At 36.6% G+C, this 17,243-nt stretch overlaps 1 protein-coding gene across 1 annotated transcript in view; it reads left to right on the top strand.

The window, feature by feature from the left end:
- Positions 1-527: 527 nt before the first annotated feature.
- adgrl2a (adhesion G protein-coupled receptor L2a) overlaps positions 528-17,243 on the top strand; it is a gene marked incomplete at its 5' end in the record, with an annotated part of 56,959 nt that continues 40,243 nt past the window's right edge. Inside the window, 5 exons of the mRNA XM_079396575.1 lie at positions 528-627; positions 2,054-2,267; positions 8,002-8,111; positions 13,059-13,073; positions 14,052-14,852. Of these exons, the coding sequence (XP_079252701.1) occupies positions 528-627; positions 2,054-2,267; positions 8,002-8,111; positions 13,059-13,073; positions 14,052-14,852 (1,240 nt within the window). The remainder of the gene's footprint in view (positions 628-2,053; positions 2,268-8,001; positions 8,112-13,058; positions 13,074-14,051; positions 14,853-17,243) is intronic.

Raw genomic sequence — 17,243 nt, forward strand, 5'->3', positions numbered from 1 at the left:
TTCCTCTTCATTTGAAAACACGAATGAGAAAAAAAAAAATGCAGAGCCAAGATGTTGACTTACTTGAATAAATCAATCGTACAGACTGATTTTAGATGGATTTCTACTTAATGTGGTCAAATGTATACACATTGCTGGGGGAAATATAGATTAAACAGCAGTCTTTCTCTTAGGTTAGGAATCTTTGTAATTAAAAAATAGTATTTTAAAACTATTTACAGTCAAGCAAATCAAAAATGATGCACCAAAAATTAAAGTTGACTTGTAGTGTAGGATTTTTTGCTTTGTTGTGACTCACATGCACAAATGGGATTTGGTGTGGGTTAGTTTTTAAATACACCTTCTGGGCAGATGGATAGATGTAATTTTCAGTTATAGCACATAATTGATTATTTTTCTTGTACTTATGCACCGGTGCATCCGCGCTGCAGTTTGCATGTGAGATTAATTTCCAAATATAGGGATATATTTAAGGTCAAGGCTTGTGATTGGCTGAATATGTTTTATTTGTGTTTGACATTAGCGTGATGAGGGAAATGCCCTTTACATGCTGCTCTGAGCTCAGCACCAGATTTCACTCTCTGAGCAGACATTTGATGCTCTTCACATTAGCAGAACACGGCACACGTATTGATTTTGATTTATTTATTTTTTTTCCACCGACTGTATCTCTCTTGTTGTCTGGCCTTTCTCACCCTTCCATAAAATGGGGAGAAATACTTTTGTCAGTACTTTATATTTGATTTTTAGCTTTGTTACTATTTACTTTGTGGAATAATTTTCCAGATTTTTTAATAAATATTTTCATTTAAATCCGCATTACTGCAATAGGCTAATGTAAAGACGTAAGGCCATTTGCAGTGGAAATTTTTGCACGTTGAAAAATAAATAGGACCTCACGTTGTGTCAATCCAACGCTATCTCACAACCATTTAGTACGTATTTTACGCGGTGGCTAATTCGTACGAATTCATACAAGCTCACTCGTACTATTTTGTACGATTTGTCTAAACCCCAGTGACGAGTAGGTTTAGGGGCAGGGTTAGGTGTAGGTCATTCGTACAAATTCATACGAATTGTGCAACTTGTAAAATACGTACGATTTAGCAAAAATAATATGAATTTGGACGAGTGAGTTCGTACGAATTCATACAAATTAGCCACCTCGTAAAATATCTACAAATTGCTGTGAGATCGGGCTGGTCAATCACGTTTTCACACTGCCTCCGAAACTTTCGTCCGTCATAAAAAAAAATTAACCAGGTTCGATTTTCAGCGTTTTTCGCATGCGTAAGCATTTTGAAAGGTGTTTTGACAATTCAGAGCAACCGTACAAGCGAACGGCAACATTCAGAATGGCGATTGCAAAGTTCATCCACTTCGTCTTGCAGCACAAAGCACCATAAAGATCCTTGCACACTTAGTTCACAGAAATTGGTGGTCTTCTTTTTTAATGTGGCTCCGTGATAACCCCGCTGCTCCTTAATAAGGAGGGGGATCTCTCCTTCCTCTTTATATCTCAGGATTGGATGGACCCAATATTTCCTTTCTTTTTCTGGACAACAAAATCATCCTCGCTGCTTGAAGGCTCCATTTAGTACTGTTTTGTGAATTTTTTTTGCAACAGATTAATTAATACGCATTGGACTCAGTGTGCAAGGTTACTGTGCGTGACACATTTTTAGGATAACGAATACAAAAAAACGCAAACGAAAATGTCGGACTCAGTGTGAAATACTACCATGATGTATACATGCATGGCAATTTAAATCATATAAATAAAATGTATATGTAGATCGGATATATATGTATATGGAATTGCAGCAATGAGAGAAAAAAAAAAACTAATTGAAAATCAATCAGTCGATATTGATTTAAAAAATCCCTGTGTTCCTTCAAATAGGCACCATTGTTTATTCTGGATTGAAACATTGTTTGCTGTCGGTTTGACAACCTTTAAAATAACTTGACTCAGACTTCTTTCTCTTCATACTTCAAGACACTACTTCTGTGTAGAGTATTTTTTGGTCTAAAGTCTCTCTCTTTCTTCCAGGGTTTAGCCGGGCAGCCATGCCGTTCGGTCTGGTGAGGCGGGAGCTGTCTTGCGAGGGTTACCCCATCGACCTACGCTGTCCAGGAAGTGATGTCATCATGATCGAGAGTGCCAATTACGGCCGGACAGACGACAAGATCTGCGATGCTGACCCCTTTCAAATGGAGAACATCAACTGTTATCTGCCTGATGCATTCAAGATCATGTCTCAAAGGCAGGTTCTTCCGTTCCAAGATCTGTCCTCCTTTTCTAAAACTCTCTCTTCAAAACGCGTCTTCTCTCTCATTTGCTCGTCTTTCATTACACAGTGCATGAATAGGAGCATCTTCAGTGGCATACATGAAGAATATTTCCTTCTACAATCTTAACGACCAAATCAAACAGATCTCAATGTGCTCACATCCGATCTTCTTTTGAGTTTACACAGTGTGGTGCATCTGGAGGCTTGTGCTAAAAACAGGAAGTGATGTGTGAGCCGGGCTTTGATACGTATTGCCGCGGGAGTGGCGTACAGTTCCGCTCGGCTTATTATAAGAATGTCGTGATTCGTGGGGAAATAGGTTTGAAAATGTGGCGTCTCAATTAGTCCTTTCAGCTGCAGGCAATTAGGCGTCTCAAGTGGGTGCTAATCTGCACAGGAACTCTAAGCAGGGATTTGCCTCTGCAGGTCTGCAGAAGTCCAGATGTGAAATTGCATTGTTGTGCACTTTTCATCTTGTTAGTTTTCTGGTCAAATAATGAATCACCAGTGGCTTCACAATCTTTCATTGCTACAGTTGCATTAATAATAGATTACTATACTTAATAATAGAAGCTTTCACTCAACGCTACTTCATTTCTTTGCAAAAGAAACTTTCTTTTTTTTTTTTTTATTATTGATTTATATGGGCTTATATCAAATTAATTAAAATAAACACCTCGTTCTGTGTCCCGTGGGTTTGTGTCAAAGTCTATTAACTTGTTTAATAATGTGGATTTAAATGAGGGATCGAGCAACCAGAGGCACTTGCTGCTTTTTTCTGTGTTGGCCTTCTCTTGGTCGTAAATATTAGACAACTTAGATGTTGTTGAGAGCCGGGTTCAGAGAGAAACCAGTAAGAAAACAAATAAATAAATAAAAAACCTTCTTTGCAACAGACAGGTGAAAATAATCAAGTGCATAGTAATGTAAATAGTGAAGTGCACCAATGCAAAAGCATATTTTAGTTTTTTTTTTTTATGGTTTAATGCAAAGAATATAAAATGACAAATTTTACACAAACATTTCCATTCAAAAGTTTGGAGTTAAGAAGATGTAGATGCTTTTTTTTTTCTTAATTGAATTTAAATGCAAACAATGCAAGTATTAAGGAATAATATTTCAAAATATTACTGTTTTCACTGTAAAAGAAATGCCGCCTTGGTTAGCATAAGAGATTTTATTTTTCAAAAACAATCTTAAACAAAAATCTTACTGACTTTTGCTTGCTCATTCATTCATTCATTCATTCATTCATTCATTCATAAATCCATCAATCAATCAATCAATCAATCAATCATTCATTGCATTGCAATTAAAACCGTGAATTATGTTTCAGTTCATAATAAAATTCCTGGCAACTGAGTCATTTTATTGATTGATTGACTGATTCATTGATTGATTGATTGATTGATTGCCAAAGTAAAAGTTTACTTGCATTTGTGAGTATTGTGAGAAACAAGAATTTACTAGGAAGACAGGGGGGAATAGAAAGAAAGAAAGAAAGAAAGAAAGAAAGAAAGAAAGAAAGAAAGAAAGAAAGAAAGAAAGAAAGAAAGAAAGAAAGAAAATGAATGAATGAATGAATGAATGTAGGCTGCACTGTAAAAAAAAAAAAGTTGAGCCAACTTAAAATTGTAAGGTCATCCGCATTAGTGAGGAATATGTATGCTGCGCCACAGCTCTGATAATAAACGTATTATTTAACTTATGAGCACAGCTGTGATTGAAATATTATGTGACTTTTTTGCCTCAGTCCCTTAGCAACACATCTGAAACAAAACTTTCTTTGCGTAAATTCTCCTGCTCCTGTTGTCCTTGCTCTGCTAAGTACCCTGCTTTGGGGAACACGAGGGAAGGGCTGCAGCACTGTACGGGGGAAATTTGTTCTGTATTCACACCATTAATATCCATGACAGAGGCGTCCGCATGGCTCTCAGAAGACCAACCTTAGCACACACTCCCACTGTACATATGGTATTAGTGAATACTTCAAGCATTGCAGATTAAGCTTTCATAAGTCACCGTAAATACAAGCTTCTGGAAACAACAGCTACACCTGTTTATGAATTCAGAGCATTGGGAATTTCTCTGGCCTGGTAATAAAGTCTTAAATAATGCCTATGATTCCTGATTTAATTAGATATGTGAGGTTTGGGCTGCTTGATGCTACGGATAGAGGAAGTGAGGTTTATTTCAGATCAGACATTATAAATCTTGTAATCTTTTGATTAAAAGTACTGCAAGCGATTTCTGATTTGTCACTTGCAGGATTTGTGTTTTGGTTTGGATGAATGATCATCTATAGCTACTTGAACTGAAGATCCAGATAATGCATGCTGGTCGTTATTTTTACATTTATTAAATTTTTTGTGATCAAAGTAAATGAGTACATTGTCTGTCATAATACTGCGTATGTTCAGAAAATAGATAGGTTTAATATACATCAATTTGTTTCATATTGTTACGCTACTGAAAATGAAGCAGTTTTTTACTTTGATATTGTTGCTGTGATAAATACAAAAGGTATTGTGCAGCATCTTTGAAGGGCTTTAGAATGTATGAGGTATAATATAATTTACAAGATGTTTTTATAGATCAATCAAGAACTGTATCACTGCATTACTCAGATCAACAATCATAGCAGCCTCCTGTCAACGATCTTCTTGTAACAAACAGAATTTGACTGATAAAACACTGTCAAGTTTAGTTTGCTCTAAGCCAAAGCCGAAGATAGAGATTGATATAGATTATCTTTCCTGTGGGCATTTTTCTAGTCCAGATTTCCTGACTGAAACACTTCCTTCAACTTACCACGCTATTGTTTTTTCTGTAATGAGTGAAATTTTGACTGTAAATGTTGTGAAATCTTGGAAGCACTGATTTGGTGAGTGTTCAGAGTTTAGGAGGGAGAGATCTGTCTAATGAGGAGCGTCTTGTGAAAGCGCCTGACGTGTGACTGTGGTGTGAAGAGCAAACACCAACTGTCAGCTAACAGGAACATCATGAGAATTTAGCATACAGTAGCCCCAAACTGTATTTTGAAAAGTTTATCCTCATATTGAAGTTTATAACAAAATATTAAAAAATTCCATTTATTTTAAAGAAAAATCTTTAAAATAAATAATTGATATTATACACTATACCATTCAAACGTTTGTAGTCAGAATTTTTTTTTGTATAGAAATTAATACATTCATTTAGAAAGGATGCTTTAAAACGATCTAAAAATTGATTTTACAAACGATTACACTTTATATAAATGCTGTCCTTCTGAACTTTCTATTCATCAAAGAAACCTGAAAAATAACAACAATCAACTTCTGTTTTCAACATAACAATAACAATAATACTTTTTTTTTTTTTTTAAACAACATATCAGAATAATATAATAATTTCTGAAGGATCGTGTGACTGGAGTAATGATGCAAAAAAAAAATCAGCTTTGAAATCACATTTTAAAATATATTCAAATAGAAAACATTTATTTTAAATAGTAAAACTTTGAAAATTTTAGTAGTGTGTGTGTGTGTGTGTATAAATAACAATAAAACTTTATTAGCCTTGTTATGGCATTATTTTGACTCCAGAAGTTATTATTAATATTTTCCCTTTTTTAAGATAATTTGTGATCATAATTTATTCATATAGTACATTATGCAAATGAACAGCATATTGTGACTGAATGAAATATGAATGGGAACAGTCTCCCTGCAATACAACTACAAATAACCAAACAACCCATCGTCACATTATGGCTCCAGCTTTGGCCGTGTGTTATAATTTTAGATCCATAATTCATTTATATGGGTAAACATGCTGATATTCTCATCTGTTACCACATATGAGTGCTCGTTAATAAAGAAACTCCCATATGAGGGACGTGTTTTTCAGCAAAGCTCGTGTCTATGTATAAATTCTCATCTTCAAACATGACCGGTGGGAATTCACAGCTGTGGACGGAGCAGACTCTGTTCCACGTGTTTTGCTGCTTTTACAAGAAAAAAAAAAAAGTCTCTACTTGTTTATTAGCAAATAGAACATAAGACAAATGAATTGTCAGAGTCACATGCTGAGGTAAAGAGAAATTGCTGCAGGAAGAGATGCTACCCCAAGGCCAGGTCAGAAAAACACCAGCAGGCTAATTCACCCCCGCGCTGCACTAACTATAAAACATGCTCTTTATTCCCCAAACAAAGACCTTTGTTTCCAGATTCTTTTCCTCTAAGTTACGACAATCTTCCTGCATTTTACTCATAAACTGTGAGATTACACAGCATGTGTCTTTCATGTTTCAAATCCACAATAATATTCTGGTTTGCAGATATGACAAACACAACAAGGCTCTTTAGTGGTTCTTTTCAGCTAAGAAACTTGATTTTTTTTTTTCACCCCAAAGAAGCTTGAATATGAACCTTATTATAAAGGGTTACCAAAGTTGCTTAACCTTAAATGCCAAGACTGCATTTATTTGATAAACACACACACACATAGAGAGAGAGAGAGAGAGAACAAACAAACAAATATTAAAAACAGCAATATTGTAAAATTAGAGTAAAAGTTTTTTTTTTTAATGCAAATTGCAAAGCATAATTTTTAGCAGTCACTAACAAAGACTTTTATAATATTACCAAAGAAAGAATAGCTTTGCCATCACAGGAATACATTAAAATGTAAAATATAGTCAAATAGAAAGCTGTTGTCTAAAAATATTCACAATATTGTTGCTTTTTCATCAAATAAATTAGTAAGCATAAGCATTTTTTTTTTTTTTAGAAAACATTCAAAAAAGTAAAAAACCAAAACTGTATTTTTATATTTCATTAATATTCGTTTGTTTGTTTTGTTTATCAGAACTAGACCTGTATTTGTAGAAGAAAAAAAAAAAAAAAAAAACTTTAAGGCTTTAAAACCTTTTTAGTTCTAAACTTAATAACATGAATTTATCCAGCGGACAGCATAAACGCAGACCTCAGGAACAATGTGACGCAGATTGATGGACGATACTGCCACTACTTTCCCAACAGCTCGCTGTACACTGTGTCTGTAAGCCATGAGATCATTTCTGCACTTTATCTTTTATTGATGTGCTTAATTTTAGTTCCTAGAACCCACATAAACCACCTTCTGCATGACTTCCTGTTAAACAGGCAGTGGAGGGATGGTTAGTTCATTCCGAGTGAAATGGCATATAGGGAAAATGAATCCATCATAGGTACAATCAGCCTGACCTCAGGGGGGATTCATACAGATGTATAACTCTTGTGCTGGCAGGTATGAACACTAAGAGATGAGGCTGTTTATCTTTGTCGTTGGGTTGAAAAGGGCCACTTTGGCATCTATCCGCTCCGCTAATTCCTGCCGTCTTTTATCTGGTTCCTGCTCTGGGCCACCATCCGTCCATCCATCAGCGCTGTGCACGCTCGCTCTCGCTTCGATGCTGTTACCCTCACAGCTAAACCAATGTTCAGGGTTCAATACAAGCATTTTTTACCACAGAAAATAATTTTGTTAAAAAACGTTATAGTAACAACATTCAACAGATTGAAAATTATTTTCCATTGTAATGTATGTTTCCATTGTATCAAGCCCAAATTCTGTTGCTACATCCAGAACATTCCTTTAAACTCTGGTGTGAATAATTTCCTTTTGTATTTCACTCATTTAATTTCTTGCTTATATATATCATTTCTTCTCTCGCTCCGTCCAGGTGTAACAACAGAACGCAGTGCATCGTCATCACTGGACCAGATGTTTTTCCTGACCCCTGCCCAGGAACATATAAGTACCTTGAAGTCCAGTATGAATGTGTTCCCTACAGTAAGTACGAGCTGTCTTTTTAAATAAATATATATATATATATATATATATATATATATATATATATATATATATATATATATATATATATATATATATGTATTTTTCTACGCCTTTATGAGTGTGCCTTAAAATGCATTTCTCCAGGATCCAGTTTGTATCCTTGATAATACAGTGTTTATAAAACATGCACATTAGTTTTCAGGTTTCATCATTTTATAGCATTGACAATGGATTTTTTTTATTTATTTTTACCACTGATCAACATAAAACAGTTTTAATGTCAAAAGTAAAATAAGACTAAAAAATTGACACACCTAAACCATCACTAGCCCGGCCAATTCATTTTTCAAAGTCAGATTTAAATGAATCACTTGTGAGTAGTTAAGTGGTTTCTGTTGATTGTAGTATAAATACTGCTCTATCTGCAAGGTCCAACTTCTGGTGAGTTATTATTGCAGAAAATTGCAGACTCCAAGCAGTGAAAGTGAATTGTAATTGAAAAGCACAAGGCAGGGGATGGATACAAGACGACTTCCAAGTCACTGAATATCCCTTGGAGTACAGTTAAATCAACAATTAAGAAATGGAAAGAGTATGGCACAGCTGTAAATCTACCTAGACCGTCCTCAAAAACCAAGTGGCCGTGCAAGACTGGTGAGAGAGACCACCAAGAGACCAATGATTTAAAGGTTTCACCGCCTGAGATGGGATACTGTGCATACAACAACAACTGTTGCCTGGATGCTTCTCTGGGTTTATGAGAGAGAGACAAATATAAAGCTACTGTTGTTAAAAAAAAAAAAAAAAAGGTAATACGACATCTGCAGTTTGCCAGAAGGCATGTGGGAGATTCTCAAACCAGGTGCAATAAGGCTATATGATGTGATGAGACCAGGATTAGTCCATTTGTACACTTACGTGAAGGGGTGTATATGCAGTTAAAATAAATACGATACATTTAGACCACAGATAAATAAATAAATACATAAATAAATAAATAAATAAATAAATAAATAAATAAATAAATAAATAAATACATACATAAATAAATAAATAAATAATATTTTATAAGCAAAAATGTAAAAAAAAATAATATTATTACAATAAGAAATTAAACAAAAAAATAAATAAATAATAATAATAACAAATACTTTTATAAGCACTGTATTATCAATATCAGTGTTTGCAAGATATTCTGCAGTTGATGGCATTGGCAATATTTGCACGATGAATTGTGATTAGTCTTCTTACTTGCATTTATTCACGTACTGGATTCTGATTGGTCTTTTCTTTATTGCTATTTAAACATATAGCCGTTTTTACAAAAATACAACAAGCACTAAGTTTCATGAAAACAGCGAAGCGTCTTTGATGGCAGCATTTCATTTACGGCAAATCTAAGCTTAAAACTTAAAACACTATTTGTTTGCTGCCTTGCAAGCACTGCTATTTCCTTGAGGAAAGAAATTGTTATTCATGTTTTTTTTATGATGCAATGCTTTATTCTAATGATGCACAGTTTTTAGTATTTGATTTGTATCCTGAAACCTTGTGCAGGTGTGATTGTAGCGCACAGAGCTGGGTACAAAATGCGTTTTGCTGCCTTGTTTAAATTTTGACGTTTCATGAAACTAAAATGTAAGCTGTAAACCATTTCCATGTGCTTTTCTCCCTGTGAAAACGTACTTTTTAGCATCTATCAGGAGCATTACAGCGATGTACACTACATGAAAGCAAAGCAGCATTCTCTGACGTCCAGTCTTTGCACATATAATCGCTCAGAGACAGACCAGCATGATTTCTTTGGCCTTAAAGAAAACTGATTTGGCCAAGCAAAGATATGCCAGCGTTATGCCAACTAATAAACAGACCAAAGATGTTTTTCGTTAGTGCTTGATCATTGTGTTTGCTCGAAAGAAACCGCAGCTATACGACTGTCAGAAAAGACAAATGACTGCACATGGATCTAACATGAACAAACTCCAAACAAACGCCTCACTTCTATTCTCAGATTTCCCATTACATTAAGAGTATGGATTGTTTTGCTCCATTAAACAATTAGATAGTAATATTATTCTCTGATTGAATTGTCTCGTCTTCTCAGAGAATGTTTCCAGAGACTTCACATACCAGACGGGGTCCTCTGCCGCACATTTCCCACCACAATCCCGAAATAATAAAGGCCTGCTGGATTTTAGTGCTTAGCATTAGTTTAATCTACGTCCGTATCTTTGGGTTGTTGAAGTCGAAATCCCACACAAAATTTGAAAAGCTGTTGTTTCTCCAGGACTGTGTTTGTTCACATTTCTTTTCTGATGCGAGCACCTTCACAGAATACGTTTTTGTGGTGTTTTTTTGTCTTAATGTTTTTGCATTACCTCCTCTAGACATTTCCAGGCGGTCCGTAACAGTTTTATTTACTAATCACAGTTTGACTCCCTAGGACGCCAGAGCCCTCATGTCACCCTCAAGCTGCTGAATGCTGTTTTTTGACTGGAAGTGATTTTCTTATTTGGTTTTGTTTGGTTGCAACAGTGGAATGTTCATGATGTTCTTTGGCCGGCGGTATCTCAGAGAACAGGATTTGTCCCGGTATTAATCTGAGATCTGTCCTGATTGTATTGGCTGATTTTTTTTTCTATCTATTTTTGCCCCCCTTTTTGCCATTGCTATAATTATTATAATAACCAACCTAAAATTCTGTTTGTGGGTACAAACTAATGAAACCCTGCATTATCTCCAGGTGAATCTGTTGTAAACATGTCCAGAATCTACGTTCAACCCAAATTCAAACGTACACTAAATTATAAAATATAATTTCCATAAAGAGACTGAAACCAATTTTATGGACCATTAAGGTTTTATTGTATTATAATATTATTTTCAGGACAATTAAGCACATTCCCCCACTAAAATTATTATTACTGTAATGCATCCAGAAAGTTGCAATTTTCATTATTCTCTAAGGTGAATCTCATTAGGCTGTCATTACTGTAATACAGTATCATAGCATTTCTTTATTAAATCAGCATAAAGGCAGCACAAAAAAATATACTATCATAACTTTTTTTTTTTTTGCTTTATGACCAATGTAAACTTACTATGTCATTACTTATAGTGTAAAATAAATAGTATAAATAAATAAAAAATGGTAATGGTCCTACAAACAAATAGAAATTATATTTTGCAAATTCTATTTCTTCTTTATCTTATTTTCCTTGTTCTGGACAAGTTTTGTGAGATTCATTCTTATACTAAGCAGAGCTCCTGTAGAAAATGGTGACTTCTATAAAAAAGAAAACAGTGCTCAGTGTCTCACGGACATTGTGGCCAGAGAATGGACACCATTAGTACATCGATCATAATAATACAAGAAGGAAATCTGAGAAATGCAGCTTTAGATTGTCGGAAATGTTCACGTTTTGGATTGTTTAACATGACGCTGAAGATGGCCTTCATGAGATAAAACTACTGAAGACTGTCAAGATTCTGTTTATATGTCTGTCTGCATTTTGTCTGTCTCTCTGTCTATGTATCTCTCTTTATCTGGTGCTATGGAAGGATTTGGAAGGACAGTGTATTGGCCCGTACAAAACCATGACGATAAGAATTTCTCGAGAAGTGAGACTTCTTGAGAAAATAAAAAAAGTGCCTTAATAGCAAAATATCCTTATTGACTAGTAAATTAGTTAAGTTGTTTGGAAGTTACATGCACAAACAATGTTATATTCATCATATGCACTATTTACTCAGAATTCACTATACTAAAAAAAATAAAACATGGACAAGACTGTCATTGTGACACTGGACTGTTACTCAGTGATCAGGCACAAAAAAAGTAATATTTAAATGTTGTAATCACAATTAAAGAAAAACTACACTTGCAAATTACAGATAAAAAAAAGATTAATTGTTTACTCACTGTTATGTCGTTCCAAACAGTTCCAATCCCATATGAATTCAGAAAAAAAAAATACTTTTAAAGAATATTCTGGCCACTCATTTCAGAATAATTAAAGTGACAGACATAAACTCTGATATGACAAATGTCCACCATAAATAGTATAACAAAAGTGATTAATATGATATGTGGCGTATGTCAAGTATTTTGATAGATTTGTGTGCGAACTAGATTCAAATATTACAAAGTTAACATACAGCATCACTGTAATTGCATGGAAAAGAGTGATATTATTCAAAAGTATGTGTTCCACAAAAGAAAGCAAGTGAGGCATATTTGGAATGGCATGAGGGTGAGTAAATGGCTCTTTTTCATCAGGAAATCTTGACAGACATGATTTTCAACAGTAAAAAGCACCAGCTCGCCAATCTCCTGCTGCCACACTGATCTGGACTGAAAGAAAAATGAAACTATGTCCCATTAAAAAGTAAGAATACATTTTACAAACTGTATCGAAATTGAAACCGCATACTGCCATTCCGGACTGTTCAAGTGTTCGTATAAATCCTAGAAGGGCTGACAAGAACTCTGTGCTTGGAGAGGGACTGTAGAGTTGAGGAGCAGCTTTATTTTTCTGGTTTTGAGTTTCCCTCCAGCACAACATACCATCTGTCCACCTGGAATTCAGATTTCCCTGGTCGATGTCCCAGAGTTCTTATGAAAATCTATACGCCGCTATCTAGAATTCAGCCCGTGTATTTCCCCGCAGCTTTCCCTCGACAAGAGCAGATTGATTTGTCTTCAATGCCACATACGCTGTCCTTTTGTACTGTGACAGAACCCCTTTTAACCTGGCTCTCTTTCATGTGTTGAAGGTGTCTAACTGCGATCTCTTCCTCCTCTGACAGCTGTAGCTCTGTGCAAAATGCCCGTAACCTCATGACATGTTAACTGCATGTGATCATGGACATGATGGTTAATTCATTTTAATCTCTTTTTCCCCCCTGCACTCCTTTCATTCTCTCTTCCAACGCTTAAAATAGAAGTGGAGCAAAAAGGTAAATCACTGACACAATCAGCTCCTTGTTTTTCTTTCTTTAATAAATATATATATTTTTTTTTTTCTTTTTTTTTCGTGGTTGTAAAACCTTCCTGTGCCCACTCTTGCTGTTCCGATAACAGGCAGTAGCAGAAAGGGTCTTGTATTTTAGTAAAGGTCAGTGCACGAGCAGCAATCGGAGGGAAGCTTTAAAAGAAAATGATAAAGCACAAGTTAAATGTTAGCGGTAATGCCGAAGGTACAAATGCCCCATTTCCCCCTCCTCTTCCTGTCCTCCACACTCTTTTATTGCCTGTTCGAACCCCAGCCCCTCTCCACACGCCCAGCATGCTTTGGTAAGAGGGTTTCTATAAGCTTTCACTACCTCTACTGATTCTGGCTTTCCCTTCTTCTTTCTCTCTCTCTCTCTTGCTCTCTCACTTCACCCTTTCTACATGTTTGACTATCATGTCTTTGTTAAGAAGAAAGGAAATGCTTTATGCTGTAAAATGATTGCAACATTAGGCCCGTAGGAAAGACGTAAAAAACTGTGGAAAAACTTGTCTCAGGACACAGACTGCCTGTATGCTGCTCTTCTCTTCAAGCCTTATTTAGTTGTCTGCTTTTATTTGCAGGGCAGATTTGTCGTATTCCTTCCTTTTTTCCTTTGTGTTTGGTTGTGGTTTGATTTTTCCATCACTCCCCTTCAGTATGTCCAAGCAGCAGTGAGCCGAAACTGTTTGCTTACGGACAAATAAAAACTGTGTTTACTTCCGTTTTAAGCTTCAGTAACCTTCAGATGCAGATTCTTCGCACCTTTTACTGCTTGTGAATGTGGGTAGCTGTTAGACTTCTTAGTGTGTGTTTCTGTCTTCACCGACTACCCAGTTATCAGAGTGATGTAGAGTCAGACGGCACTTTGCCCTCTGCTTTCAACTAGTGCAAGCTGTGTTCGCTTACGTTTGACTGTTCTCTGCTCTGTTCTTCTCATCACTAGTTTTTGTTTGTCCCGGAACTCTGAAAGCGGTTGGAGATCCGTCGTTTCTGTACGAGGCGGAGCAACAAGCGGGGTCGTGGTGCAAAGACCCTCTCCAGGCAGGAGACAAGGTTTATTTCATGCCCTGGACCCCTTACAGAACAGATACGCTCATTGAGTACAACTCGCTCGATGACTTTCAAAACTCCCGACAGACCACGACGTACAAACTCCCCCATCGGGTCGACGGCACGGGATTTGTGGTATACGACGGGGCGGTGTTTTTTAACAAGGAAAGGACACGCAACATTGTCAAATTTGACCTTCGGACCAGAATCAAAAGTGGGGAGGCGATTATAAATAACGCCAACTATCATGACACCTCACCGTACAAGTGGGGCGGGAAAACAGACATCGACTTGGCAGTTGACGAAAACGGCCTTTGGGTGATCTACGCCACCGAGCAGAACAACGGCATGATGGTGATCAGTCAGCTCAACCCCTACACCCTTCGCTTCGAGGCCACTTGGGAGACCACCTACGACAAGCGGTCGGCCTCCAACGCTTTTATGATCTGCGGGGTTCTGTATGTGGTCCGATCCACGTACGAAGACAATGAGAGCGAAGTCAGTAAGAGCCTCATCGACTACATGTACAACACCAAACTGAACCAAGGCGAATACGTCGACATCCACTTCCCCAACCAATACCAGTACATCGCCGCTGTGGAATACAACCCGCGAGACAACCAGCTGTACGTGTGGAATAACTTCTACATCCTGCGGTACAATCTGGTGTTTGGTCCACCTGATCCAGCTCACGGTAAGCCTCATCTCGAATCCGTCTAGCCGCACACACACACACACAGTCCCTCTGGATATCTGTTTAAGTGGTCGCGAGATTTCAGCCACTGAGTTGGTATTCCTCTGGCTCCTGAGTCTGTGTGTCAAATGTCACGGATGACTGATTTTTAATTTCAGATTTAATATGTGCTTGATGTATTCCGGAAACCTTTCTCAAGTGCAAGCAACATCTTAGAGTGAAGTGGTGGGTCTCAGCAGTAAACAACATCATAGGCGTTGTTAGCATATAATAAGAGACGCGTCCCTCAAGGTTTCAAAAGACAGAGCCATTCCTCCCCAGTGTTTAGACTCTTGAGGCTAAACTCCCTCCCACTGCCCCACTGAGAAAGGCATCGCTTCCCTCATTGGTAGAGGGTTACCTGTCTGGACAGGTACGTAGGCAGCCTTGTGGCGGCGATGCATCGCCCCCAAAAGAATAGATCTCAAGCGCCTCAAAACAAACAACTCACACTTTTGCTCGAAGGCCTCTCAATGTGTCTGTGCTGAGAGACGGCTCTCCGCTGAGACCAGATCAGTCCCGAAGGTCACGTCAGCGTAGCCTGTTTTTAATTTAGCTGTCAAGAGCTAGGACAGGATGGCCATACTATATGTCAGATCATCTTTACATCGAAAAAATAATAACCGTAATTACCATAATCCCAGCTCAGCCTAGCAGCCGAGACTCTTGCATTACTCCAGAAAGACTTGGCTAAGTGTAGAGGTCAAAAAACTTTACGCAGATTAGTGGGGTTTACAAATTTAAAATATGAGTGTCTTTCTTCTGCGGAGACCCAGCGGTGTCTACCTTACTGATGAATCTGCTTGTGCAGACACTGAGCACAGTAACTGTACCCAGGGCCGTCGTGAAACTGTACCCCTAATGAGTGCACTTTGGATAAAGTTGTTTTGGATAAAAGCATCTGCTAAATGACAAGATAGTAGTTTGTAAGCTACACATTTTTTGTGGCCTGCTTACACCATTCAAAAGCACCTCAAAGGCTACCTGTTATATTAATAACCAACCATCATAGGTGTGCTTCTGATAAGAAGGCTATATATATATATTAATGCTGTCAAACGATTAATTGCGATTAATCGCATCCAAAATAAAAGTTTTTGTTTACATAATATATGTAGGTGTGCTGTGTACATTTATTATGCATATATAAATACACAAATACAGTATATATATTGGAAATAGTTAGATGCTTATGCATTTATATATTTATATTCTTGTATTTTATATTATAATATAAATATAAACATAACATATTTTTCTTAAATATGTACATTCATTTGTTTGTATTTATATATACATAATACATATGCACAGCACTAACATAAATACTATGCAAACAATGTTTATTTATATATTTTTTTAAATTCTCCAAGATAATGTATGAATCGATATATATGCATACAATCTAAGAAAAATATGAAAAAAAGGGTCTTAATGAACCATTAATTTTTCACAGGAGATTTTCCATTATTTTAAATTACGCATTGCATTGGGTTAAAAGAAAATGTCCTGAAAATGGAAACTGTTCTGGAAGAAAATTACTAGTACCTTTTATATTTTTCAAATTATTTTTTTTCTACCATGTATTGCATTAATTGCTGAGAAGCATATATACATCTCAGTGTACCTTATCAACATGCTAATCATATTTTAATCAATTATAATTTTCTGTCATCTGTGCACTTCACATGAGAAATGTTATTTTGTGCTCCTCGCAAATCATTCACTTGAGGTTCCAATGAGGTTCTATTTCTCATAAGATGCTGCTTTAAAATGTGCCTATGTAGACTGCAAGGCAGCTCAATAGCTTTTGGAACAGAGCCAAAACACCTCTCTGAAGGCTGTGTATGACATTCATAATCACATTACTATCGGCGCTACTTATTATATCAGACTTATTTTTGAGCTCAGGATAGAATCATCTGAGTCATTCTTAGCATGTGCTCGCAGCTTTCTTGTAGCCTGAAGCGATTACTGCCACTGAATTAAAACCATCGAGCAAATTTATCCCTGCACAAGCAAGCAATTAAGTAAGAAATATCAACTCAATATCACTTCAGATGCAAAGTATTAGGGCTCAGATCTAAAATTCATTGAACATTTCTCTGGGGTGTTACCTCGGAGGGTTCAAATCTTTCATTAAGGAAATGTTATCACATTGTTACCACAATGTATCCACTTGTGGTTCACACTAGTACGATGTGGCTGATTGAATGTGCCCGAGTATGTTCTGCCTCTCTTTTAGCCGCCTGTAAAGGAAGTAATTAGCTCTACAATCAGTGCTGATGAAGGACAAAAACATGCTAATTTCACTAGCATTAGCTCCTGTGCAGTGCGCGAGTTGAACGTTAC

Source organism: Barbus barbus, assembly GCF_936440315.1.
Source record: "Barbus barbus genome assembly, chromosome: 37".
NCBI classification, from domain to species: domain Eukaryota; kingdom Metazoa; phylum Chordata; class Actinopteri; order Cypriniformes; family Cyprinidae; genus Barbus; species Barbus barbus.